Source organism: Capricornis sumatraensis, chromosome 1, assembly GCF_032405125.1.
Source record: "Capricornis sumatraensis isolate serow.1 chromosome 1, serow.2, whole genome shotgun sequence".
Taxonomy (NCBI): domain Eukaryota; kingdom Metazoa; phylum Chordata; class Mammalia; order Artiodactyla; family Bovidae; genus Capricornis; species Capricornis sumatraensis.
The window spans coordinates 92,630,941-92,647,066 of record NC_091069.1 but is presented as its reverse complement, the minus strand read 5'-3'; the positions used below and the strand labels follow the sequence as shown (position 1 = coordinate 92,647,066).

Here is a 16,126-nt window from a genome sequence, read left to right as displayed (position 1 = left end):
AAACTGGGGAGAAGGGAGAGCTGTTCTTCACAGGATGGTAATCATTTGGCAATTATTAGCGTGGTGGTTAATTCAGGCAGGAGTCAGTATTGAATGCAAAGGGTATCTCCTCACAAAATATTTATCAACTAAAAGGGAAAAAACGTCAATTAATGTGAAGAAGCCTGGCAGCCAGCACGTTGACTGGGTGACCAAAGTTAACGTGACCAGTGTCAGGACAGGTCACACCTCATGCCTCCTGATATGAAGCCCTGAGGAAGTCCAGCATCTTCTCTGCAGAACCCCTGCCATAAGGTCAGGACCTGGGCCTGGACATGAGGACACGTTGGACAGACCCCAGTTGAGGGGCATCCTACAGACTGAGTCTTCTACTCTCTGAAACTGTCAAGGCCATGACGACAGGACAAGACAAAGAAAACGCTTTAGAAAAAGAATAATGAAAACGGGGCAATTCATAGAGAGAAGGGGCGCGATGGAGCAAATGTGAAAATAGTTAACAAGTGGAGATCTAGGTGAAGGAGATACAGAACCTCGTGTTACTGCTCTTGCAACTCATATATTTCAAAATGAATTTTTAAAAAAGTTGTGCATCCACCAAATTTTTTTCCTGGTAAACGTATATGTCTTCATGTTTATTTGCCTACACATGTATACATATATGGCTTTCCAGATGGTGCTGGTAGTATAAAGAACCCATCTGCCAGTGCAGGAGACTTAAAGAGTTCGATCCCTGGGTCGGAAAGATTCCCTGGAGGAGGGCATGACAACCCACGCCAGTATTCTTGCCTGGAGAATCCCAGGGACAGAGGAGCCTGGCGGGCTACAGGCCATAGTGTCGCAGAGTCAGAGATGACTGAAGCGACTCGCATGCACGCATACATGTATCCAGTAGCTCAGGCCCCGACTCAGATTGGTTAAATCAGAATGTGAGGGACTGGTACCCCAGCAGGTGTTTTTAAAAACTTCCCAGGTGACTCCGATACGCCCCAGATTTGCGCGCCAGCGCTGCAGTCCAGGCGTCAGGGGAATCACGTGAGGAGTTTGTTAAATTGAGGGTCCCGGAGCCGCTTCCCCGGGGCAGGCAGGTGCGCAGGGGGATGTCGGCAGGAGCCCGGGGCCCCGCCCCCGAGGGGCCCAGGCGCCCCCGGGGAAGGCCCAGCTGCCCGCCGCCCCCGCGCTCAGCCATGGACGCCGCGCCCGAGCTCCTGAGGGTCCCGCCGGCCGAGCTGCTGGACGACGTGCTGCGGGAGCAGTTCGGGCCGCTGCCCCAGCAGGCCACCATCTGCCGGCTCAAGCGGCTGCCGTCGTCCACCCAGGACGTGCAGTTGGTGCTGGAGCGGCGGCGCGTGGCCAACGCCAAAGAGCGCGAGCGGGTGAGTTCAGGCCGGCCCCGCTGGGTCCCCGCGCCGGGACCCGGCCGCCTTCCTCCAGGCTCCCCCCAGACCCGCCACCCACTTCAGACACCTAGGGGGCCCGGGAAGCCCACCTCCCCCTTGGGGGCCCGGAGCGGCTGGGACCTCCGAGGGCGGCCCGGCTGCCCTCCACCCGCGCGGGGCTGGCGCCTCACCTGCGACCCACCTGGAGCCGAGCAGGAAGCCGCTCTGGGAGGCCGAGGGGAACCCCGACCGCTTCAGAAACGCCTCCCGCTGGCAGATGCTGTAAACCCTCGGAGGCGGCAGGGCGCTTCCCTCTCCCGACCTCCTGCGCTGAGGGGTGCTTGGGGCCCCCTTTACCCAGATGGGGCGTGGGACAGGCGACCTAGTGGAAGTTATTCTTTTCCTTACTTTCAACGAAGAATTTAAACAACGTCTCGGTGTGCACCCGGACTCCCGCTCAACTCCCAGGCAGGAGACTGAAAGCGGCTGTTTCCAGCGGCTGTTTCCCATCTGGCGGGTGCGCGGCAAATCACCCACCCGGATGGTCCGGCGGGCGGAGTCGGAGCGCCACCTACTGGCATTCCCCTCTCAGTATGTCTAACTAAACTCAGACCCCAAGCTTGTCAAATTCGGTCTCTTTTGCCGTCTTTGGGTTGCCCGGCTGCAGAGAGGATCCGAGAGCCGGGAGAGCCGGAAGGGGAGCGGTGGAAGAGGGAGGCGCACATTCTGACCTGGAACTCGAGGAGGATGCTCTTCGATGCCCTGCTGCGGGTGTTCATGCACACTCCTGGACCCGTTAGTAACGTAGCTCCAGTCAATCAACTCGGAGCTCTGTTTGGGCTCAGGTGTGAGGAAAAAGAACCCAGTGAGTGCAGAAGACTTCAGGGAAAGTTGGGAGCCCTTTATGATAACCCTGTGACCTGATGTGTTGGTGTGGTTCTCGAATAAGGTTCTGTTCCTGTATTTGGCATTTTAAGTTGAGCTTTCCCCACCAGGAAGGAATTGCTTTCTGCAGAGAATCAGGCCTGGTGTTATTCACTATTTTAAAACTAATGACCTCATTCTTCTCTATAATGATGAAATTAGTATACCTGGAAGATAGGGAAATGACTAAACAGGGAATGGAAACACTCACAGTGCAACTATAACTACCATGAACTGTCATTCTTGTTATATCTTCCTGGTCTTTTTCCTACTTATATTTGTGCATATGTATGTGTGTGCTAAGTCGCTTCAGTCATGTCCAACTCTTTGTGACCCCATGTACTGTAGCCCGTCAGGCTCCTGTGTCCATGGAATTCTCCAGGCAAGAATATTGGAGTGGGTTGCATGCCCTTTTCCAGGGGATCTTCCTGACCAATGTATCAAACCTGGGTCTCTTACATCTCCTGCATTGGGAGGCAGATTCTTTACCACTATTGTCACCTGGGGAGCATATATATATATAATTTTATAAAATTGTGATCACTTAGTATCAAGATTGCCAGGTGAAATATCAATAACCTCAGATATGCAGATGAAACCACCCTTATGGCAGAAAGTGAAGAGGAACTAAAAAGCCTTTTGATGAAAGTGAAAGAGGAGAGTGAAAAAGTTGGCTTAAAGCTCAACATTCAGAAAATGAAGATCATGGCATCTGGTCCCATCACTTCATGGGAAATAGATGGGGAAACAGTGGCAGACTTTATTTTTTGGGGCTCCAAAATCACTGCAGATGGTGATTGCAGCCATGAAATTAAAAGACGCTTGCTCCTTGAAAGAAAAGTTATGACTAAGCTGGACAGCATATTCAAAAGCAGAGACATTACTTTGCCAACAAAGGTCCATCTAGTCAAGGCTATGGTTTTTCCTGTGGTTATGTATGTATGTGAGAGTTGGACTGTGAAGAAAGCTGAGCACCAAAGAATTGATGCTTTTGAACTGTGGTGTTGGAGAAGACTCTTGAGAGTCCCTTGGACTGCAAGGAGATCCAACCAGTCCATCCTAAAGGAGATCAGTCCTGGATGTTCACTGGAAGGACTGATGCTGAAGCTGAAACTCAATACTTTGGCCACCTCATGCGAAGATTTGACTCATTGGAAAAGACCCTGATGCTCGGAGGGATTGGGGGCAGGAGGAGAACGGGATGACAGAGGATGAGATGGCTGGATGGCATCACCGACTCAGTGGACATGAGTTTGAGTGAACTCTTGGAGTTGGTGATGGACAGGGAGTCCTGGCATGCTGTGATTCATGGGGGTGGCAAAGAGTTGGACATGACTGAGTGACTGAACTGAGTATATATTTTTGTGCTTTTTTTCACTTAACATTATAAAAAACATTTCCTTATATTCCTAAGCAGAACAGCTTTTGACTTTATAGTCCAACATATAAATAGACTGCTTATCCAGCCTCCTAGTGTTGGGCATATATGCTTTTTTGCAGCTTTTTACTGGTACAAAGATCTATGTCCATGTCTGATAATTGCTTTCCAACAAAACATTAGACGTAGAATTGCTGGAACATAAGCAGTCTCGTGACTTTTGATACAGGTTGCCCAGTTGCTTTCTGGAAAAGTTTATTAATTAATGTGTATCCCCTTTTTCCATCCTAATGCTGGGTATGATAAAACAAAAATGTTGCCAGCTTGGTACACAAAAAATGGTGTCCGATTTCTGCTTTATTTTTTGTATTTTTAAATGGAAGATAATTGTTTTACAATGTTTGTGTTGGTTTCTGCTGTAAATCAGTATGAATCAGCTATAAGTATATATGGACTTCCCTGGTGGCCCAGACAGTAAAGCGTCTGTTTACAATGCGGGAGACCTGGGTTTGATCCCTGGGTCGGGAAGATTCCCTGGAGAAGGAAATGGCAACCCACTCCAGGACTCTTGCCTAGAAAATCCCGCGGATGGAGGAGCCTGGTGTCCATGGGGTTACAGAGTATACATATATCCCCTTCCTCTTGAGCCTTCCTCCTACCCGTAATTTCTATTTTAGTCTGCAGTTCTTTGATGATTAAAGTTTGATATTTCATAAGTTCATCGGTTATCATATTCTGCTGTGAATGGCCTGTGTTCATTGTCCAATTTGATGTGGAGTAGGAGGGAGCTCTCAATATAAGTGAGTGGTTTCCTGTGTAGAGCCAGTTCTTCATGGGCCTGTTTCCCCCACGGCGGTGGAGTGGGTGGTGTGATAATGAGCATTCCAGGCCTCCAGAGCCAAGAAATTAGACCCTGAAGATTAAGAAAAGTACTTCATTCTACCTTTCAAGTCTCACCAATATGCAGACTCTCTGGACTCTAATACTTGACTATATCATCAACTCAGTTTGGAATGAGGTTGAAGAATGGTTGGCACAGTACTTGAATAGACAAGTGTTTGTACATTTTACTCATTATCGTCAATGCAACTTACTGAGGACTTTCTATGTGCCAGGGGAAATATTTGATGTGTAATTATGTTCCTTAATAAGCAGCTACACCACTACAAGGTGAGGATTTTCCACTTTGCAAATAAACCAAGGCTCGGTAATATGAAGTGTCCTACACACTTTTGTAAAGCCAAATGGTAGAGTTGGATTTTAATCTTTAAGAGCTTTAATCCTTAAGACACTCAGAGCATCTAGCCACTACCCTGACTGCCTCTGCTTTGCAGCGGGGATGCTCTCAGAGGAAGAGGCCAGCATGGACCTCGACACCCTTTCCAGTCCACCCAGCCCTAGTGCCAGGCTCATGCCGCTCCCGCTCCCCTTGCCAGGGACTGCACTGCAGTGGAGCGGCAGTGCTTGGGCGTGAGCCTGCTCGGCCTCATGGCTCAGACAAGAAGAGAGCTGTGGAAACGAACCCTCACCACCACCTTCTGTAGTCTGGGGAGATGCCTTACAGATTAGCTTCCTGTGTGTCACTGTGCCTTCTTCCTTTCCAGATAAAAAATCTCAACCATGGTTTGGCCAAACTGAAGGCACTGGTGCCATTTCTTCCCCAAAACAGGAAGCCTAGCAAAGTTGATATCCTCAGAGGTGCAACTGAATACATACAAGTTCTCAGTGATATTTTGGAAGAAGCCAAAGACTCTGAGGTAAAGGTTTTAAGAAGTTAGAACAATGACACTCGCCGTTTATTGAGCTCTTTCTAGGGGCAGGCCAACTTCTGCGTCTGTGCTAGTGAGTTTATACAACCCTCTGACCTAGTACGGATGCTGCTTTTACCGAGGAAGAAACCAAATACAGGTAAAGGTCCCACAGCTGAGCGCTGTCAGGACTGGAGTCTGAATCTAGGTCTGTGTGTGAGCTTTGGAGTCAAGTTCTGACCATCTGTATCCTTCCTGTCACTGTCCAGAGCCTCTAGCTCTGATTTGCTTAGCCTTTGACGGGACTCTGATAGCAGGGACATGAGAGGAGGGTCCCTAAAGCCACTCTGTGGCAGTGCTGTTCTTCAGCAGAATACACATCAGACAGGAAGTGCAGAAAGGAAGAGGGTGTCCCTTGGGAGAGGCCCTCCCTGGGAGTCAACCCTGCTGGAGAGCTCATTGATCTCCTTTGATGCCAATCTCATGGGATTTTGTGACCATTCAGTGGGACTACATAGGTGACCCTGCTTTGTAAACTGTGAAGCCCTGTAATGTCACCACTATTCCTGGGACACATAGGTCAAGGGTCTTCATCAGTGGAAGGTGTGAGCTGGATTCATGAGCTCATTCCATGGAGAGGCAAATTTGGAAGGCTTGAAAAGGTATTTGTCATCAGAGGAGCTAAGATATGAAGAGAGAAAAGGCCTTAGGAATGAGCCCTAAGGAACAGGAGAAGGAGGGGCTATCAGAGAGGGGCAGATGGAGAAGCAAGATGGGACCCTACAATTAGGGAGGGGGAATCTTGGGGATCCAAGTGTGGGAAATTGTGCAAGAAGCTATAGGTGGGGCCAGGAAGACAACCAGGCACAGCACGTGAAGGATAGGAGTGGGCTGGAGGCCAGCCTTTGGTGAGTTGAAGGTATGTTATTGATAAATATCTGAAACCCTAACAGAGGGAAGTGGCAAGCTTCAAGTCCATTCAATCTGAAAGTCTGAGACTGGAAAGAGGCTCGAAAGGGATGGAAGAACAATGACAATTGTTAGATCAATGAAGGTCTTTTCTAATTAGCAATGCGATCCTGTTTAGGGACTGAAGAGGACAGATAGCAGAGAGAAGAGAAATATACTCAGGAACAGAAATAGACAAATGCTTAGTGGTACATTTTAGATTCTTCCTCTTGTCCGCTAGTCCTATTTATGTGACGACTGGGAGGATACATTCTGCACTGGTAGGGGGGATGGATTGTCCTGATGGACAAACTGGATGGCTGGGTTGTAGAGTGGTTGCAATATTTGCACAGATGCAGACGGCTGCATTAGTTTTTCCTTGCATGTGAATCGCCTAATATAAGTGCTTTGTTTGGTGCTACATAAAATACAGAATCTGTTCCATGCTATAATCTTTTTAATGTAGTTTCCAGTCACACAACATTTTAAGGTTATAGTAGAATAGAAACCAGTCTGCTGAGCAATGATTTTTCTTTCCATAATAACTTAAGCATTGTTCTCATCACTTAAATAAAATTTCATGGGTTAAAACTTTGAAATATATTGGCCTAAATAGTCAAAATCTGTCCTATTATACTGTTTGACAACTAAATATGGTTTCTAGAAACGAGACCCCGATCATCAGAGCTATAGCAGCAATACTTCTGAGCCACATACATCCTCAGCTAGAGAGCTATCGAGAATTATACAACGTGCCGGCTGTGCTATGGGCTTGAAGAATGAGAAGGAAGGGTCCTGGGCAGATGGTGGCAGTGGTGAGTTGGCACATACTTGTCGCCAGAGGGCAGTGTCTACGATGGGAATTCTCTCCCAAGGAGGAGTCTGGTAAAGTGTTTGTTCTTGAATAGTTATGTTGATATCCAAAAACTCATAAGACATCCTTTGGGCATGAGGTATTTTCCATGTTAAAACATGATTGAAGCAAGATCACTGTGTGAAAACACCTAGGTGGGCAGGTGAATTTGCTAGTTTGAAAGATCTATTATTATGTTCCAAGTTCATTGGAAAGTAGTTCAAGGGAAAGGCAGCTCCTCCAGAATCACCCTGTACAGACCTAAGCTTAATTTTGTATGACCCTGATTAATATGTCAAAAGGTTTTCTGGATTCTGAGGTCTCCAGAAAAATAAGTAGCTTGCCCTTCATAAAGCGGCATGGTGATCCCATGTACACATGTGCACACTCAGGGGCACATTTGTTTTTAAACTGACCTTGTTGCAAAGTCAGAGCAACAAGTTTTCTATAATAACAAAGGAGTTTATTGAAATACCATTGCTTATTACTTTGCCGAACTAAAGAAACTGTTGGAAGGAGCAGCCTGTTTTTCTCCAAGTCTAGGAAGTGGAGGTTTTGCTCTTGTTGTGTCTCAATGTTACATAGATAAGACCCCTTGTTCCATTATTGCTACTGAAACAAGAAAGGCTTGCAGAAATCTGGAACTAAGCAAGTTGCTTAGTGTGGTATAAGGAACAGTGGGGGCTACGGAGTAATAAGTGATGGTTGGTTGTGGGAGCTGGTTTAGGAGGGCAGTTGAGTGGTGGCTCTGGAGACAGAATGCTGAGGTTCAAACCCTGGTTTTACCACTTGTTGGTGTGACCTTGAGTGAGTTGCTGATGTTTTCCAACCCTCAATTTCCCCATCTGTAGACTGGGAATGATAATTGTACCTAGGTAAGGTACCTGTGAGGTTCAAATGACATCACGTCAGTGGAGTGTCTAGCATAGTACCTGGCATGTCAGCGTCTGCTTGGCCTTTATGGAGTCGGCTGGCCTCGCCGTGAGCCCTCAGCATTGACTGGTGAGCAGTCAACAGTGGGCCCCAGGCGTCGCGACCCTGTGGCTGGCACCAGTGCTTCGCTCTGGTTTGAGGTCTGACAGACTTGCTGCTGATTGGCTGGCCTCATTTCTGATCTGATTACTGTTTTCTAAGGATTCTACTTGTGCACATGCCCAGTCTAGATATTCCAGTGTTGGCCACTTGAGATTTAAAACTTCCCCTCTCCCGTCAACTTATAAGAGACAGAATTCCCCTTGCTACTACATGAGCTGATAGGGAATGACCAAGAACAAAGAAAGAGTGAACTGAAGCTTCAACCCGACTGCCTACGTGAATAACAGTAGCACTTCCACAAATGTGGTTTTCACGTGTTAGGTGTTAAGGCAAGAATCTTGCTTGCGTTTAATCTTCACTGGTCCTTGTCAGGTAGGCATCACCAAGTCATTCTCATGGTGAGATACCTGACTGGCTGGTCCTTCCTGCTAGTCCCCTTGGGCCTGGTACAGAGCAGGCCTATGTGTCCTGCATTGCAAGGCGGATTCTTAACTCTGGACCACCAGGGAAATGCCATCACCATCATCCTTTGATCGCTTCCCTTCTGACAAAAGATGGTCCAAGCTCAGACATCTTGTACTTTTCCAGCCGCAGCCTTGGAATCAACCTTTTATCAAGGACATCCAGCGGGTAGCTCGCCTCCCACCTCCTCCCATCTCGATGCCATCTCCTCCCTCTGTGGCTCCTCTCCTTGGGTTTTAGCACCTGAAGTTGGTTTGCTAGAGCTGCAAAGCACACAGACCAAGTGACTTAAAGAGCACACATTTGTTTCTTACAGTTCTGGAGGCTGGAAGTCTTACAGGTGAGGTGTTGGCAAGCTTGTTTTCTTCTGGCCTCTCTCCTTGGCTTGAGATGGCCTTGCCTCAGTGTGGGCTTGCCCCTAGTGTCTATGTGTCCAAATTTCCTCCTCTTATAAGGACAACAGTCAGATTGGATTAGGGCCCACCCTAATGGCCTCTTTTTAACTTAATCACCTCTTTAAAGGTCCTAAGTCCAAATACAGTCCCAGGTACTGGGGGCTGGGACTTCCACATACGTTTTGGGGACCACGGTTCAGTCCATAACAACACCTGTGACAGGCTGCCTCATCCACAGGAACCCTCTCCAGGAGGGATAGAGATAAAAGGGCCAAGGAAACAAAGCTCAGGTTGGCCTTGATTTCCCGAAGAATCCTCATCAGGGAGTATTCTGCTTTACCTGAAAGGGCAACTGCTAATACATAGGGTTTCAGGATCTGGTCAGATATCCTAACTGGAGACTTGTGGACAGCCAGTGTGGCTCACTGGACTGAAATGTCCATGTGGGGCTCAGGAACTGGGAAGCAGGTCTCCTCCAACTTCAGTCTGCAGAAGCACCACCCATTTTTCCACTCTTGGAGCGGATCTCTGAGGAGTGGAATCTGGTGCTTGGCAGAGATCGGCACCTGGGGAGACTTGGGGCTGGGGTCGGAAGAAGCTGTGCCAGATGAACAACATTGTTGAGGCCAGAGCCCTGGTGAAGCACACAAGAATCTCCTGATGGCAGGGAGGGAGGAGGTGAGCTGCTCAGGCCAGAGCAGCTTCACTTGGGACTGAATCAGCAAGTGCTTGTGTGTGTGGATGAGGGGACGTGGCCACGTGAAGCCACAGCATCTGGCCTTGGGAGGGAGAGGGATGAATGTCAAGGTCCAGGGGAGGCTTGTTTAAACTGAGCTTTCAAGGTATAGCATTTTACTGTTTGGAGATTAGACTGGGTGGGATGATGTTCACTAACCCACCACTGTTTATTTCTTCTGTTTGTCACTGATGGATGTGCCTTAGGAATTTCACATCAGGCAAAGCTCTGAATGTTGCTCAGTTTCCTGTAATCCTGTAGAGACTGTGTCCCTGGACAAAGTCCACCCTCAGTGTGGAAGTGAGATACCAGTTGTGCTGGGGTCCCAGGGGCTCTGGAAAGGGATACATGTGTGAACATAAGTGTCTGTTATGGGATCTGGATGTGCCGCCATCCTGCACATCTCAATTTTGGTTTCTCATAGGAGCAGTCCTTGGAAAGAGTTTCTGAGAGAAAGAAGCCTGGTGGGTGGTAGATTTCCTCAACCCACCCCCCACTGCAGGTTGTGGTAATCTGTGTGTGAAATTAACCCCTGGGGACATTTCTTCTAATATCAATTTAAGCTCTGAAATCAGATGGTCTGGCTACTTGGGATGAATTTATTAGCATCCTGGGAAGGCACTGAAGTGTCTATTGTTCTATTTCAATCTCATGTTTTCCCCAGATAGTGGCGACATGTGATAGCAAAGTCCCACACAGCACCACAGCAGTGGGGATAGTGGGGAGGAGGGTCTAGGCTTTTCCCTGGGAGGCACATTTATCTTCCCCAGTGTTCACTGGTGTCCTAGCGGGCATATGCAGATGAGTTTAGTCAGCAGAATATTTTAAAAAGTTGAACTTCCCTTTTGAGGGGGTGGGTGCTCTTTGGTTTGTCAGTCCCCACCCCCTCTTATTGCATCTCCGTGTAGGCATTTAATTTTTGCAGATCAGGGGTACTGAGCTCATAAGGAAAGCTGCACAAGTGGTTGCATTTAGCTCTGGGATGCTATTGTGTTCTCAACTTTGGAGGTTTAGAGGTTGGTAGTAGTAAAGAACCTGCCTGCCAATGCAGGAAATAGAAGAGACATGGGTTTGATCCCTGGGACGGGAAGAAACCCTGGAGGAAGGCATGGCAACCCACTCCAGCGTTCTTGCCTGGAGAATCCCTTGTACAGAGGGGCCTGGTGTGCTATGGTCCATAGGGTTGCAAAGAGTCAGACGCGACTGAAGTGATATGAATGTTAGTCATTCTCTCTGGAACTTTGGTGAGGTGAGATGAGGCACGTAGGAGAACATCCATCTAACTTTGGAGTCATGCCACCTCTGTTCGAGTCGTCCCCAGGCTGCTGCTACTGAGGAAGAGATCCAACCAGAACTGGGAAGACTCTTATTTTTAAATTACTTTTTATTGGAGTATAGTTGCTTTACAATTTTGTGTTAGATTTTACTGTATAGACTCAGCCATACATATCCATATATCCCCTTTCGGACTTCCTTCCCATTCAGGTCACCACAGTGCATTACGTTGAGTTCTCTGTGCTACACAGTGTCTTATTTCCAAGGAAGGCTCTTTTAAAATAATTTAAAAAAATTTAATTGGAGGATAACTACAACATTGTGGTTTTTGCCATACATTGACATGAATTGGCCACGGTGCACATGAGTCCCCCCGTCCTGAACCCCCTCCCACCTCCCTCCCCACCCCATCCCTCTGGGTTGTCCCAGAGCACCAGCTTTGAGTGTCCTGCTTCATGCATTGAACTTGCACTGGGCATCTATTTCCCATATGGCAATATACATGTTTCAATGCTCTTCTCTCAAATCATCCCACCCTCGCCTTCTCCCACAGAGTCCAAAAGTCTGTTCTTTATGTCTGTGTCTCCTTTGCTGCCCTGCATGTAGGATCGTCATTACCGTCTTTCTAAATTCTCTCTCTATATATATGCGCATTAATATGCTGTATTTTTGGTGTGTTTCTTTCTGACTTACTTCACTCTGTATAATAGGCTCCAGTTTCATCCACCTCATTAGAGCTGACTCAAACACATTCTTTTTTATAGCTGAGTAATACTCCATTGTGTATATGTATCACAACTTCCTTATCCATTCATCTGCGGATGGACATCTAGGTTGATTCCATGTCCTAGCTATTATTGTAAACAGTGCTGCAGTGAACACTGGGGTACATGTGTCTCTTTCAATTCTGACTTCCAAGGAAGACTTTTAAGGCCCAATCTGATCAGGTAAGAAGAAAATATTACAGGGAAGACATAGTCTCATTTCTTTATGAAAATAAAGAGAGGGAAATGTCTTTTGTTGGAACTCGGATTTTCCCGTGGGGATAAAGATTGAAGCAGTCGTGGAAGCGGGTTTTGTCTGTGTGTGTGCAGGTGAGCACGTGGACATGAAGCCTGGTGTGTTTGAGGAGATCTCTAGCTGTTACGTGCCTCTGAGTCTGTCAGTGAGCTTAGCATCTTCTGAGAAAGCCAGTAATTTCTGTTTCTCTGACATATCGTGAGCATGGTGGTTAAATTAATTAAGGTAATTTCTTATCTATTCTTATGAACTTCTTGAGGGATTATTTATATGAGTTTTTTCTACTTTTCTTTGGCTGCACTGGGTCTTAGTTGCGGCACGTGGGATCTTTTGTTAACTGTGGCGTGTGAACTACTTAATTGCGGCCTATGGGAGCTAGTTCCCTGACGAGGGATCGAACCCGGCCCCCTGCACTGGGAGTGTGGAATCTTAGCCACTGGACTGCCAGGGAAATCTCATTTATATGAGTTCTATGAAAGGTCCATCTCATTGGTCCCACATGAATGTGGGAGACAGTGACAAGAATTGGATGGAAGGGTCTCTCAAAGACCCTTTGCTGAGAGGATCCTGAGAGGCAGAGCATCTCTGACCTGCTGTGGGACCTCCCTGGGTCAGCTGTGGATCAGCAGAAAACCACCAAATGCTCAGGCCACGTGAGCCAGCCCCTGAGGCAGGTCAGTGGATCCTCCCAGCCGCCACCTTGCCCCTGTTCTAACCCTGGGCTCTGCAGAGCACATCAGGGATAAAACAGACTCCAGAGACATGGTGTTCCTGGCAGATCTGCCAGCAGGAGGGTAAAGGGATTAGAAATGCCACACAATTATTTTTCGGAACTCTTCAGTCCTCTTTGGCTCATTCTCTTCCTTTTGGGATGAGTTTCCGCTCCAGGAATTGTCCTTGCGGCAGCTCTTGTGTAGAAGACAGGCCTGGATGCCTGGCTCACTGGGGTGCTCTGAGGTGAGAGGAACCGTGGGGCAGAGTCCCCCAAGCATCATGCTGCTTGGGCCAGGTCCCCAAGGGAGGAGACATGGGGCTTAGTGGCCAGAGCCCTGCTTACTCTAAAGAGCTTCGTTTGCTGGAAGAATCATCTGTATGGTTCTCCCTCAGATATGAGACAGTGAGGCTATCTTCTGAACAAAACTGGATTCTGATCTTGGGGTCCTGGCTGGACTTTTACTAACCAAAGTAGTATAAGCAATTAGAGTACAGTTTAGATGGGCAAAAAGGCCATTTTACTTCCTACACTGTTCTCCACTTGTTCTTGAGAACCCATTAAGACCCTTATCACTCAAGTGGTGGGAAAACTCTCTATCTTGCTCTATGAAGGTCTATCTTCTTTGAGTAAACACTGAATCGGTTCCGTGTTCGGAATGTTCCCTCTGGGGACTCCTGTGCCTCTAAGCCTTCTCCCTCCTCCCTGTCCTCCTCCGGTACAGGGAGGAGCGTGTACAGCATGGGGGTTGCAGTGGGAGCACTCCTGTGTGTTCTCCACCTCTGACCCATCTAATCCTCTGGCCCTGGTCTTGGGTGTGGTTGGGCTGACATTGGCTGTGGGTGTCCATGGCCCCCCTTGGCTTCTTTGCTCTAAGCGATGCCGTCTAGAACCCAGGCCTCTTTACATCCTCCTGGCTTCCTACTCCTAGATGGGCTATGTGGCTGCCCTCAGGTCTATGGTCCTGAAGATGCCCCTCAGCCAGCACTCACCCACTCCTCTGAGATGCTGTATCCTGAGACGTGGATACAGATCCTTGCTTTCTTCAGACTCTACTTTGCCTCTGGAACTGTCCCCCGTCCCTGGGTCAAAGCCCAGGATGGCATAGTACAGGGGCCCTTCCTGGGGATCAGGTGGCTTCCAGATGCTGACCCATCTGAATAGCTGAATAGCCCCACCTGAATAGCTGCTTCCTCCTGTTTCAATTTCATCTCCATTTTCAGTTGTAGGAAGTCTTCCCATATCATATCTTGCCTCTTCTCTGCTCTCTAACTACTGGGTGAGCAGCCATCTGGGCTCTGCCCACCAGAGCTGTCCCTTTGAGCAAAGTTGGCCTCTTCCCAACAAGAGCCTTGCTCTTCAGATTATTGTGAAGCTTGGAACTGAACTTGAAGAAGCTCAGTGAGTGAGGACTTCTGGTCTGGTGCCTCTCTGCTTCTCCCCTCCCCGTCACCCCACCACCCAGCCTTGACTCAGCTGGGGAAGAAAAGTGCATCAGATAATGTGTCAGATTATAGGGCTGCACAACCACCAGCAGGAGGACCTGCCTTATTAAAGTTGCTGGACAGCAGGCTGGGTTTTATTCCTCAGACCACCCTCTTCTTGGACCTTCCAACTCCTTAACTTAGATGAGCCCAGCATTTTTAAGTGAACTGTGACACTAAGCATCAATAAACTTCAAGTTTTTGTATTCCAATACTTAAATGTTACATTCCTGGAATTTTCCAGCTAACTTAAACTAAGACAATGATCTATAATACACTGAACTGTAGGCTGATAAAATGAAACTATCCTTTAACCCTCTAGGTGAACACAGTAATCCATGAACTTGTCTTCTAGCTTTAGAACATTCTGGTTGTGTAAAAAGTTAAAAGTTTTAAAAATAAAACTTCTAAAGCTAAATTTGAACTCTAAAAAAGAAAGTTGATGACATGTATCATGGAAAGACTTGCTTAAGATCAGAAAAAATTGATACTTATGTTGTGCCAGGCACTATTCCTGGCAGTTTATACCTAATAATCTATTTAATTTTCATAACCACCCTGTAAGGTACAAACAGCTATGTCCATTTTACATGTCATGAAGCTAAGAAATAAAGTTAACTCACCCTACATCCAGTGAGTGGACAAAGGGTTGGGGTTGGGAGATGTGGGAAGTAGTCTTAAACCTTTTAATGGCCTTTCATTCTAACAAAGATCACCCTTTAATTGTATATAAGTGGGCTAGGAAGTAAATAAATGCTTTTTTAAAGCTAAATTAAAGACTTTGATTACAGTTTCTGAACTGTCTGATCACAATTTGGGTGTCTTTATTTTTTTAACTCATGGATGTAAGTTGAGACTTCAGAAAATTGAGAAGACCAAGGTTATCTTACGATCTTAAAAAAGCCAAAGAAATATACTATTGATACTATGCTTGCAAAATTTTTCCTATGAATTAATAAATTATAAGGTGTATAACATTGTATATATTTTTTATTATTCTATCATTGACATGTTACAGGTTACCATATAGTCTTTATAACAAGTTTTAATGGTCCATTAAATTATCCATGGGATAATTTTCTAATTGTTTTGGAGATTTGTTTTCAGTTTTTTGTTCTCAACCTGATGTATTTAGTTCTTTTTGTATTTTATTTTGTTTTTAGGATAGATTCCCCATAGAACTGAGTCACAGGTAGGTATAATCTATGACTTACTGCATGGTGCCAATTTATAATACCACCAGCTCACAAAAGTGCCGAGTCCGTAATATCCTTGCCAACAATGAGATTAATTAAAATGATAAGAGTTTTAATGAGCAAAAAATGGTATCTTTAAACATCTTTGATTACTAATTAATTCTTAACTTCTTGTTTGTTTTGAACTGTTTCTATCTTTTGGCCCTTTACAATGAGCTCTCTTCTGTTTCAGGTTCCCTCAAGTATGAAAAGTGAAAAGGCTGGCCCAGGGCTACCTTCTACAGACAAATAAATGCAGTTGTAAAAGTTTTAGAGTCTCCTTTTTTCTTAAATTGTCATAATTCAAAGAGTGACAATTACCCTTTAAATGTCCTTGACAATCACAAAGCTACTTGACTCTGCTTTCTCAGTTCCATTCCCCCAGCTAAGGCCATGTGGCCCCTCTGTGCAGGTTTAGACACACAAGCGCCTGGAGCACAGAGGCAGACTTCATAGCGACTGCTCACGGAGACCTAGCACTTAATAAATGGGCCTCTTCTCCAACTTGTCTTGTGGTAACCTGTTCTCATTATGATTCTGCAGGA

The 16,126-nt window shown here is 46.6% G+C and overlaps 1 protein-coding gene across 1 annotated transcript; it reads left to right on the top strand.

The window, feature by feature from the left end:
- The first annotated feature begins 1,097 nt into the window (after window positions 1-1,097).
- On the top strand, window positions 1,098-15,797 carry FIGLA (folliculogenesis specific bHLH transcription factor). The gene is made up of 4 exons (XM_068988203.1): window positions 1,098-1,373; window positions 5,283-5,435; window positions 7,039-7,189; window positions 15,775-15,797. Exons 1-4 carry the CDS (start codon window positions 1,098-1,100, stop codon window positions 15,795-15,797), a joined length of 603 nt encoding a protein of 200 aa, XP_068844304.1.
- The last annotated feature ends 329 nt before the right edge of the window (window positions 15,798-16,126 follow it).